Source organism: Nesoenas mayeri, assembly GCF_963082525.1.
Source record: "Nesoenas mayeri genome assembly, chromosome: 12".
In the NCBI taxonomy this organism is placed as follows: Eukaryota; Metazoa; Chordata; class Aves; order Columbiformes; family Columbidae; genus Nesoenas; species Nesoenas mayeri.
This window is the reverse complement of record NC_137547.1, coordinates 2,706,177-2,718,626: the sequence shown is the minus strand read 5'-3', so window position 1 is coordinate 2,718,626 and position 12,450 is coordinate 2,706,177. Positions and strand designations below refer to the sequence as shown.

The 12,450-nt window shown below is 43.2% G+C and overlaps 1 protein-coding gene across 2 annotated transcripts in view; it reads left to right on the top strand.

Moving 5' to 3' along the window:
• Positions 1-12,450, top strand: part of NETO2 (neuropilin and tolloid like 2) — a gene marked incomplete at both ends in the record, with an annotated part of 30,030 nt that overhangs the window by 5,714 nt on the left and 11,866 nt on the right. The window contains 5 exons of one of the 2 annotated variants that reach the window (XM_080351908.1): positions 6,163-6,219; positions 7,310-7,450; positions 9,190-9,438; positions 11,813-11,836; positions 11,944-12,071. In XM_080351908.1, the coding sequence (XP_080208034.1) occupies positions 6,163-6,219; positions 7,310-7,450; positions 9,190-9,438; positions 11,813-11,836; positions 11,944-12,071 (599 nt within the window). Of the gene's footprint in view, positions 1-6,162; positions 6,220-7,309; positions 7,451-9,189; positions 9,439-11,812; positions 11,858-11,943; positions 12,072-12,450 lie in introns of both variants that reach the window. The other variant, XM_080351907.1, reaches the window with a different exon arrangement.

The window sequence follows — 12,450 nt, the reverse complement described above, 5'->3', positions numbered from 1 at the left end:
ATAGAGTTGTTTGCCTAAAAAAGCAGTAACAGGCCCAATACAGTTTTCCTTTTGTCAGTTAGCAAATGTCACCAAATGCAAAGAGAGAGAAAAATCTTATTCCCTGGAATTTACAGATTGTGTTTCTGAGCTAAAAATGGCCCGAATCAGAAAGGCAGTTGACTAGCTTGCTGAAGGAAAAGCGGGTAACCGTCCACACAGAATTAGATAAAGTCCAAAGCATCTTGTTTTCCTTGCACCGTTTTACCTGGTCTTTCTAAATTGCAGAAGAATTGTCTTCTTTAGAAGACAACTGGTCAGTCACTTTGAGTTTGTGCAGCATCTAAAATCAGGAGACCTTACACTTGATCAGAATCCTTAAAAGCAGCCAAAACACATATAAGTAGTTTATGTTGTATATATAATCTTGGTCAGGGAATAAGACATGATCTGACATCACAAATGCTGCCACCACATGAATAGCTGACAATAATGTTTAGACATGTGGGGAGGAAAAGGATGTTAAAAACTGGGATAGTGTGATTAGCAGTTACTGAAAGTAACATTAATTTCAACACACAGGGCAAATTAGGAGCTAGGTTTAAGAATAGTACACAGAAAAGGATTCATTCCCGTAAGGCAAAACATAGTATGTAATTAAGATCCAGCGGTTGTTGCTGCAGGCCGCATCTGCCAGAATGAAGCAGGAATCCCGGCTGCATCTCCTAACGCGCACGATCTGTGCGTTGCGATCACCGTCTGCTTGGGCTGTGCGTGTGCAAGGTGCTGCCTAACCCAGGGAGCAAAGCACAGAGATAAGCGGTGAATCCTGCTTTAAGCAATGCCTGTCAGCTCTACCCCTGGGATCCCAGCGACGACTGCACTGCGAGCGTGTAACGCCCTGAATGACTCAGTGTTCGTTTAAGAAATGAGTGGGATTTTTCCCGTTTCTCGGTGTGTGACACAGAGCCTGCCCGGCACACACAGATCCCGCTGTCGTCGCTGGGGCAGATCTGGCTGTTCCTGGAGATCCCCAGTGAGGAGAAGAGCAGAGACACCACGGGAAGCTCAGAGCACAGCTGGACCCCAGCAGACATGAGGAACGCATCTTGCCAGCGAGTACGAGCCTATGTCATCTGAGCAGCCTAAAGCGCTTGTTTCGCTAAGCAACACCCTGGTTTCTCAATGTTGGGTTGAGCACCTGCTTACTATGAAACTAACTATATTATTCTCATTTTTAAAGAGAAAAAGGAGCCCCTCATTTGTGGATCTCTCTGTACATACTTCAATACGCTCAGACTCAGAGAATTTTAAGAAATGCCAGCAAAGAAAATCTTGACTTCTGCAAACAACGTGTAGTTTATTTTACCAGCCTAGGGGATTCTTTTAGATTATTCCATAGTCTTTTTCAACAATGGAATAAGAATTTGCAATGTATGGTTAGTGTCTTCACTCTTAAAAATTTATACAGCTGTCTGCAGGCTGTGTGATCTAAAGTATTTCATGCAAAGAAGTGAAGAAAATGAAAAAGTGATTCTTTTGAAAACAGAGACAGGAGCTTGCTGCTTTTTCTTTACCTCTAGTTAGCGTTCCCACCAGTAAAAGCTATCAGAGCTTTCAATGGTAGTACGCAAGTATGCACCACAATTTGTGAAATGAAAGTCTGTAGCAAATACCAGATCCATGAATAAAAGAAGCCCCTCAGTGTGTCTGCCTCAGTGTATGTAGCGTGAAGCAGAAGCTTAATGTAATGAGCAGAAGCAGTAACCTCTGTTATATTTACCAGCTAAATGTCTCTGCGTTTATAAGGTCAGCCTCCTATATTTCAGTCTGTCCCAGCAGAATTCTCACCGCTCTCCTCCATTAGAAACAGAACGATCAGACCCACCCTTCTGTCTCTGGGATATTCAGGCAATCCTGCACTGTTTGTGCTGTTGCTTGCACTAACAAGCCATGCTCAAGTGGCATTTGTAGATACTTCTGTTTCCTGTACCATGAGAGAGTGTGGAGCAAAGTCTGGGGTGTATCTTGCATCCATGCTGAAGAATGGTCAGGGCACAGCGATACAGAATAGACTTTAAAAGAGGAAAAAAGGAGGAGCAGGGGAATGCTGTGTCCCTTTGCAAGTTCAGGTGCATTTTAACTACTTGAGTTTCAGTTGATCAGAAACAAGATTATTCTTCATCCTCGTGAATGTGCTGCAGGTGCGCGCAGTGCGGGTGCGAGCGGTGCGAGTGTGAGCGGTGCGAGCAGTGCGGGTGCGCGCAGTGCGAGCAGTGTGGGTGCGAGCAGTGCGAGTGTGAGCGGTGCGAGCAGTGCGGGTGCGCGCAGTGCGAGCAGTGTGGGTGCGAGCAGTGCGGGTGCGAGCAGTACGCGCAGTGCGGGTGCGCGCAATGCGGGTGCACTCAGTGCGGGTGCGCGCAGTGCGGGTGCGAGCAGTGCGCGCAGTGCGGGTGTGCGCAGGACGCAGCTCAGTGCAGCTCCCCGGCTCCGTCCACAGCGTCCCCCTCTCCCCCACACACTGTCCTTCTTTCCTACTGACTTGCAGCCTCCAAATTAGCCTTTGAGATGCAAAAGTATTTTCCCAGGAAGTGGTATGGATTTAGGACACCCAGTGATTGCTTTGTTGTTTTTAAAATACACACAAAAATGGGTTAATGGAGGCAGTCTAAAAATACCCTTTTTTTTTTTCTTCTCCTCCTTTCTTTTCCTTTCATCCTGAACATTGATAGGCCTTGTTTACAGCCAAAAATCTCCTGTTTGCTGTCTCACATTATACTGTGTCATGTAAATGCACCCAGTTTAAGGCAATAGTACCTCTTGGAAGAACAGATGCGAATGCTCTTGGTGTTTTGCCAGCGGTGTCACAGAGTGAGGGCCCCGCACCAACGGAGCATTAGAGACACCTCTTACCGTGCTGTCACCCGGGATAAAAGCAATGGCAAAGGAGGGCCGTTCAACGTGTGCCAGCTGGGCTGCTTGGAGTACATCTGAAGGGTTGTTGAGAGCATGGAAGGAGAGACATTGCCGAGGAAAGGCGAGAGGTGGAAGGGGTTAAAAATGATGAGGATGAAGAGGGCAGGGAACAAAGAGAGGGTGGCCCATACTCACTGTGTCCGCTCATCCGTGTAACATGACAAGAGGAAGACAGTAAGACAAATATTAAGCCCATTTATCTGCTGTAGTTGCCTGCACATGGTGTTGTTCCGCACTGTTCTTGTGCACCGACACACGCGGCTCTGCACCATTCACACCTTGTGCACCGACACACGCAGCTCTGCGCCGTTCACACCTTGTGCACCGACACGCGGCTCTGCACTGTTCGTACCTTATGCACCGACACACATGGCTCTGCGCCATTCATAGAGCCAGTTGGGTTTGCTGGAGTCCTCTGAGGAGGCGTCTTTCTGCATCCACATCATTCCAGGAGGGAATTGCTGGTTAGTGTCACCAAATATCTATTCTCGTGTTGTCTCTTATCTGTACAGGAGAGCACAAACACTGAAATCAACTTAGATGCTTACTGATATTTTCAAGGTGAAAAAGGTAAAGAAAGGTATACTGTAGCAATGTGAACCATAGCAGATATAGCTGTACCAGCCAAAACAAACCCCCGCATTGCCCACTCTTACCTGACAGTGACTGCCTGCGTTCATCTTGTTAGCCATGGAAGTATTTATTTTATTCATATTTGTGTTTGTTTGTTTTAAGAAAAATAACAAAGCCGATACCACATTTTAAGAAGCAGCACAAGAATTTATGAAGAGATTTCCATGTCCTTGCAAAATAGAGGGTGGGCATAGCGCATCTTCAAGAAGGGTTAATTCAATAGAAGAACTTGCTGACATGTGATCTATGTAGGACGGTGCAATCTGTGTTTTCTGTAACGACAAAAGCCAACTTGGAAGTGTTGTTCCAAAAATGATGGGGGAAAAAGAAGAAAATACATAGGGAGCTTTATAAGCGCTGTTAAGATTGTCTGTTAGGGACAAGCGATCTCAGCAGTACCAATGCATTGTAAGTTCGTGCACTTAAACTCACATCTTGGAGTGCTCGCTTTAAACACAGAAGCCAAATAATAAACTGCAAATAATTTTGAAATAGTCGCATCTATATAAGAAATACTAAAAACTGAAAAATATCTGTAAACTAATGCCAATCATATGCTGATAAAGATGAGATCTTTATTTTTATTTGCTTTTGAGACTAGTGAATATGTGTAACTTGAAGACCAGTAACGGGTACTAGGTCTTTCTTCTGCAGCCTGAGTGTTCAGTCTAGGGTGAGTCAGCAACGATTAACAGCTGATACTTTGTACAGAGATCATGACAGGAAGTATATTTTCAGTATATTAATATTGATGAAAATACAAAATCATTGCAAAGATGGAAGCTGCTAAACTATCCAAGTCTTAACCTACTATCTCATAATCCATCCCTAAAAATCAAGTGAGTTTCTAGGAACTAACACTTGTTTGCAAGGCCCATCTGGTGTTTCAGAACACCCACAGTTGTGAACTCCACTTACAAGTAAAAAAGCGGTCGTTGGTAAGGAAAGTCTCATCATGATATACAATCTGTTTTAATACGGGTAGAGAGAAAAAGGGGCAGCAGAAACATGCGTGATAAACCACAGATGCTAGATGGACACTTTGAGGGGCAAACATTGATTCCTTCTGTTCTTCCCCAAGATCCAATAATCCATCCGTGCCGGCGCTGCAGCAGCACCTCGATGGGCTGGCTGGGGTGCCGGGCAGCGCGCGTTCCCTCCGGAGCGCTCCGAGCGGCTGGAGAGTGACAGCCACAGTCCCAGGGACAGAAAACGCTGTTTCAGCTCAAGCCACTAAAATGCCTGAGCAACGAGAGGGAAAAATATACCGGACTTCTTGAATGTGACAAAACTCCTGCTGGATTTTCTGCCTTTTTTTCCCTGCGGTGGTGAGACCGTGCCTGTCTGACTCAGCATTAACAAGACATTGAGAAGCAAAGGTCCAGCTAACCTGGTACCTTCTTTCACAGAGACAGAAAAGTAGAGGTCTCAGAAAGACTATAAAAGTAGAGCAAATTAAATTTGCCCCAAGTATTACCCCAAACTTCCAACAGCTTCTGGCTTAGGGGGTTTCTGAACCAGAATTTTTCTACTTTAGGGATGCATTGTAAAGTATGTGCATTTAAAAACCAAAACAAACAAAAACTTCATTTCCTTTGGACATGGCACCTGTTGGCTTTGTCTGATACCCTCTGGTTCTCCTATTTGAACAGACAACAAGTGGTTGCTCTCTATTCACCATCTCAATGACAGGCATGATTCTGCATCTTGTATCCTGTGTCCGTTGTCTGTCCAGGGCCGAGTCCTCGCCTGCTCATCAAGTTCTCTAAGATACGTATCCAGAATTGCAGAGATACTTGAGTCAGAAGCAAACGAAAGATGTGAAGAGTGGCGCAATGACACACTCCATTTCATTCTCTTTTCCCTTCTGTCCTGGTAACATCTAACAACTTGAGGAGACAGAGCATTTTAGGAAAATCCGGACATTAAGCCTGCTTTAAACTGTTGATGAATAGCAGAATCCAGAACATTTAATATATGCTGTTCAGACTGACACTGCTTGGGTGCAATCAAAGTGTAAATGGAAGGGAAAGGCCAACAGCAAAACAATCTAGAGGGCTTGAAGGAAGGAAGAACAACGAGGGTTGGGGACGAGTGTAACAAAATCTTTACCAGGTCCAATATTGAGTCAGTTGAAATCCAGTCGTTTCTTGGATGCCGGAGAAGTCTGTTGTACGTGTTACACATATGGACTGAGGGTAAATCTGGTTCAATATAGCAGTGAAGCCTCTTGTTTCAGGGTGTAGAAGTTACACAAAGATAGATACCATTTACTTTTATAAAATACTTGCACATTAATAGGCACTCCAGAAGATATTCTTCAGGTCTCCTCAGACAACAAATTGCTATTCTCACAGGTGCTCTGCTGAGGAACCTGGAAGAACTGACAGCGCGCTTGGGCTGCACAGCTTTCTTCATGTTGAAATGTTAAGAAAACACATATTAATTTATATTTTTGCATGCTCTGAGTTGCTCTGGTTGGTGATTCTAGGATTTGCATGAATAGAGACTGCAGAAAATGGTCTGTAATTGTGATGAATTACTGATGTTCTTCCTGTCCATTTCTTTCCTCAGTGCTGCTGGTAACGATCCTTGTGGTGGAAGGGATTGCTGTTGCACAGAAGACACAAGGTACAATTTTGCTTTGATGATTTTCTTTAAAAAAATTTAAGAGTTTTATAATTTTTAATTAAGGAAAACAAGTGAAAGGAAGTATTTGTGTTCAGGTGTTAATAGCTCTTGAACTACCAATATGAATTCCAGTATTTTCCATTTTCTTCATATTTACTGCATGTTTTTACTGGACAAAGCCATCTAGTCCCAAAGAACATGGATCTTCACTTACCCAGTTAAGATTCTGTGGTTTTAGACCTTAGAAGTGGGGAAAAAACCACCATACAAATTCTTCTTTCCTGTATCTGACAACAAGCTTTCCAAAGAGTCCACCCACAGCCATTTCTGAAGCCTGCAGGGTGGGAAGGCAGCAGTTTCATGAACCTTATTCTCTTATGTGTGGGATTAACCCACCCGCAGGAGAGAAGAATTCCTTGAACTGACACCTACCGAATTTCCCTGAGCAGTTTCACCCGCGGATCCATGAGTTGCCCATGGCGGGTGCTCTAATGCACCGGGGCAGCTCAGCGGACCCAGCTCCGGTGGAACCGGCACGGCTCCCGCGCGATGGGCTGCGAAGAATAACTGCAGCAGTATGAGGAACATCATGAGTAACGTTAGCTACCGTTGTGTATTTAATATATTTACATATTGTAATTCAGGCTGTTACAAGCATTCAGTATTCCAACAAATTATGTAAATAGATACTCAATCTGTGAGCTGTGTCCTGCAGTATACTGTAGAATTAGGCCAAAAATAGTAAAAGCTAACAAATATTTTGGATTGTACTTGCATAGGAATGGAGCAGCCATAAGCCATAAAATAATGCTGCTGTATTAGCATCCGCTGTGACTGTTTGACCCCCTTGCTTCCCTTCCCAAGGATTAGTGGATATTCAGAAACGGTGATCTCTTCAGGATATACCGCATCACTAAATGAAACATGAGAGTTTCCTAGCTAGATACTAAGTGACATAAAAGAGGGTTTTCAACCAAAATAATTTTCATCTTTGACCGCATAGGCGTTATGTCAGGGTTTTACTTTTGCAAAATGAAATGTGCATGCTTACGGGAGAAATTAATTGAATCACTTTGTTTTTTGAGTTAAGGTGGGCAAAATATTGGAGTGAACCGCATTCCTCCCACGCAGTGCGACAACTGGGTGCGGACAAGCAATGGAGGGCATTTTACTTCCCCGAACTACCCCAACATGTACCCACCAAATCAAGAGTGCATCTATATCTTAGAAGGTACGTGCTGTATTTCTGGTTTGTCATATTGTAATCTTACCATCAAATGGACCATCTTGAACTGTTGAAGCAGTGTTGTTCGAGTCTGCTGTCAAGTATTGTATAGCCATCTGGTGATACAGTCAGTTCTACAGCCCTTTGGGTGAACGTGGAGCTAAATCTGCTGTCCGAAGTAATAATAACAAATTAATAGCAAACACAAACATTCGAGAATTAGCTATATGGAATAAGACATACCCTCACAGCCAGAAAAAGCAGCATCTGATCTACTGTAATCTCTGAAGATAAAAATTGTAGCTTAATATCACTTCCAATATTGCTGATAATAAAGTGCAGAAGCTGGCTGAAGACTATATTCTTTCTGTCTCACAAGCAGAAGATCTTTATGCTGTCCTTTATTAATAAAAAAGACACATCTGACTGCCACAGCACTGTACTATTATAAAAATATGGAGATCGGTTAGCACTGCTCAGGTCACTACTGAAATTATGCGATGAAGACAAAACAATTTCATTAACTAGAACAAAACCCCATTCCAAGGAGAACAGCTGGATAAAAACTGCAAGACTTGTGACACACTAATTATTTCTCTCTCTTTTTAGAACGCACCCAAAACCCGCTGAAGTCAGCTAAAAATATTAGTCAGCTTAATAATCAGATTAATATCAATTAATTGAAATATTTCAAGTCGTGTGTTTCAGGTTTTGTTTGTACCGGTTCAGGGACACCCTCACTTTGCTGGGGTGCACATCTGGAGCACTGCGGGACACGGGGAACCCAGTGCTGTCCTCACCCTCCTACCCAGAAACACCATGGGGACCGGAGGGAGACAAAAACCCGCCGCAATTTCTAACCAGGGTCCTTCCCGCAGCCCACTGCCCATATGTGCAAACAGCTACACGTGGTTTTCACTCCTGCGATGTCTGAACAGCGTTAAAGACACATAAATAAATCCCTTTGGCATTCAGAAGGATCAGACAGCGTGTGAGTCTTTAATGCTGTCGTTCCAGATACCAGTTAGTATCTGCAAGTCCATGTAGCTCAAGAGGTGGCAAGAACAAGAAATGCTAAAGCTGTTCATAAAATAGGGCTCCACAGTGCAGAGGTCAAAGTCCAGTCCTAAAGCTGCCGTAGCTGCAGCTCATCGGGATTCAGGGGCTACCAGCTCACACTTAAAACAGCTGCAGTCACCTGCATGTTAATAGTGCATATGGAACATTGGCACCTCTCTGAATATCCTAAAAAAAGGTGTTTCCTGCCAAAGGATCAGCAAATTTGGACTTAATGTTTAGGAAATATACCCGCGAGTAGTTCTTTGTATCTTTTCTATTCTTTTCTGCATCCCTCAATGTTATGTCCTTTTTTACGTACTTTGCTTTCACAGATCACTGGTTTTAATTTATATCTTAATATGAAAATTTGTTTGAATACCTTTGCATATATGTTAATATCTGTTCCATGCGCAGCGTTAAATATATGTCGCTTCTGAGTGTTCGACAATAAAGATCAGCAAGCAAAATCCATAGAATTCCATGAAAAAAGTATCTTCTACAGAAGCATTTTTAAAATGTCTATGACAGTGTGTCTGAGTTTTTGTAGGAGACTGCCAGATGTAATCTCAGAAGTTTCCAATCCCTTGTTTATTTGCTGTTTTGGAGGCCTAGCTCGTTATTTCATGTCATCATGTGGTTTTTATATAGATCTTCATGTAACCTTCTATTCGATTTTTTCCATCTAGCTGCTCCACGACAAAGAATTGAGCTGACCTTTGATGAACCTTATTACATAGAACCCTCATTTGAATGTCGGTTTGATCATCTGGAGGTTCGAGATGGGCCTTTTGGTTTCTCCCCCCTCATTAATCGCTACTGTGGTCTGAAAAGTCCTGCACTAATTAGATCAACAGGGAGATTTATGTGGATCAAGTTTACTTCTGATGAGGAGCTGGAAGGAAAGGGATTTCAAGCAAAGTACTCGTTTATACCAGGTAAAGATGCCTAAAATTCTGACCCAGGTAATGAGCGTCCGTGGGTGTCGATGCCAGCGGTCCAGGGCTGCATGTCACCAGACGCGCTCATGCAGGCAAAGTGACATTGTGATAGTCACAGCCTCGGTCCTGCTCGTCTTACAGCACACTGGGCTAAAGCCACTTAGGAAAATTGCCTGAAGGGAATTACAGGTCTGTGGTTTGCTAGTGAAGGAGTCCATTGGTATTGTCCATGTCGAAGGCTTTAGCAACTTCCCTCTTTGTTACTCCTCATTTACACCAGTCTCATCAGCAGCAGTGATGGAAGGCACATTTATGTAGACAAATAGCTGGCATTTCCAACAGTCCGTCTTCTAGGAATATGAGACACCATGGCAAAAACATCTGAAGCAAATCTACACTAGCACTTCAGCCAGATGCAAACCATTTAAAATCTCCCTTTGGAAAAGCCAAAGGAAATAGCTGTACAGGCCAAGTGTCCACTCTCAGTATAAGGAGACTGAGCAGCACTGCTCTTTGCTCAGCGCACGGTGTGGGTGCCGGGGCATGAGGGAGGGGAGAAGGTGCTGACAGCACCTTTAGCCAAACAGAAAGTGCATCTGCTCTGTGGGGCCACATAAAGCTGGCAAGGCATGCTTTTCACAAGGAAACGTGACCTGATGCCCTTGAGCAGTGCTTGGCTGCTGCACTTCGTAGATACTATACGTGTAGTTATCTGCATTGTATTGTCCTTATACAATTACATATTGGCCAATATACAATTGTCAGCTCTACTACTGCTATAAATGTATACATGAGCATAACTTTTTAATGTCATCTTTACCCCTACAGCACATGAAAACACTAAACATGGTTATATATATTACTGCTTGTAGAACTGGGGACATTGCTAGGGGTTGAGACTTGGAAACTCTTCAGATTAACATGGTGACCAGTCCAGTGGGAAGAATGTGCTGGAGTGTTTTCACGGGGACAGTACTTACGCATTTTGCTAAGTCCATTTCCAAAGCCGTTTCATGAATGTCACTTTCAAAACTAACTTAGCCTAGTTCCAGGCTGGAGCTTTAAATATACATTTAAAATGTATATTATTTTCACAATAGATCACAGCAACTGAAGGACCAATATTTTTTTCTTTTAATTTCATCTACAGCTTCATGGAGCATGGTAAAATATTTTAGGATTGTGAAAATGGAAGGACACACACGTACACTCTCACTTCATTAAAATAATCGCTTCACAAGGCTGAAAATCTGCTGCTGAATTTTGCACATAATGGTCACAGATTTCAGTATAGGTAACTAAATCGGAGGAGGACAAAGATGGCATTTGCTGAGCTGTACTGCATCTCGGGACTGAAGCGTTTTAGAGGAAGTGATAAAATCTCTGTACAGAAAAACATTTAGGAGGGCACAGAAATGGCCAAATTCCGGATCTTCATTTGGAAGACACTTTTGTACAAAACAGGCACGCACTTTGCATGAACTAGTGCTTGTTTTGCATGGAGTGACACTTCACACGCTGTGACCTGAGGGGTTCCTCGGGTGGTTTTCTGTGCCACCGCCGTGAGTGGGTGCGTGGGGTGAGTGTGGGTGCTGGAGACACTGGCCTGTCAGCCTGCAGAGCCCCATCACAGACCCAGCTGCAGCCAAACCCTCCTCCCAGCAAAGCCAAGTACCACCAGTTCATCATTGTGGAGTATATTCTTACTTCACTAGTAGCACGCATACAGTGCACTGCTACAGCGTGTACTACAGATCCACGCGCTACTGACGCGGCATGTTTAGAAGAGAGCAGACGGGAGCAATCAAGATGAAATTCTGTCTTCAGAAACCATGTTTTGTGCTGCCTGTCCTCAGAGAAGAGGCACTGCTACCCGAGGAAAAGTAATATTGAACTATCCTTCTTTCTGTTCTTTATTAATAGCAATTAGTGATTTTAAAGTGTTGGTCTGTTCTACTAAACTACTGCAGTCCAGATTGTTCAGAACTAGACAGACAGGAATCTGATAAAAATGATGTGCGCAGAAAGATCCCCCGTGCTCTGGGGAGCTCCAGGGGTTTCGGGGAAACTGGCAGCCTTACATTCAGAAGGTAACGTAGGGACAAAAAACTGAATAGTCATTTTTGGTGTTATGCTGGAAATCTGAGCAGTCAGGGTAGAAATACCTTATTGTGATAAGGTCAATCATTGTGGAATGATGTTATCAGTTAAAATAAAAGTCTCTGCACCTTCCAATCAATTCAGTAAACTTTCTGGCAATTTTTATTGTGACATAATGAAAAAAAGGACATAATCTTCAGATTACACTAAACCTTGAAGTGCTTTTCAAGCGTTGATCACCTGTGTGATTCATTACTTCTTTCTATTACAGATCCCGACTTCACTTACCTAGGAGGTATTTTAAATCCCATCCCAGGTCTAGTATTACAGTAACAATTTCTTTATACATGAAATTTTAAATGAATATATTGCATTTGACAGCAAGGTGTATGTTCTCCCTAGACTGCCAATTTGAGCTCTCAGGAGCTGATGGAATAGTACGGTCCAGTCAAGTAGAACAAGAAGAAAAAACAAAACCGGGGCAAGCAGTTGACTGCATATGGACAATTAAGGCTACTCCAAATGCTAAGGTGGGTTTCATTCACATCACTCAGAATATAATGGGTTTCCAAGTCATTAGAAGCAGGTAATAGTCACTAGCTGTGATTTGCATAATATCTCACTTCAGCTGAAATGAATTATGTATCAGTGGCTTAGGAAATCCAGATAGGGGATTGTTTCCAACATTGAAGTTACACAAAAAGTCCACGGTGCCGTCTTCCTATTATTTGAAACTTAAAATATAAAATAGTGGTGAATGCTGGTTAAGGAACAATTTTCAAGGACGTTCGACTTGAACTCTGGTTTTATTGGGAGACTGCAGGCAAAACCGCGGGCTAACAGCTTCTATGAATTCCAGAAAATCTCGCTGCCATGGCTTCAAATTTTGCCTCCAGTGGTTCTATTGGA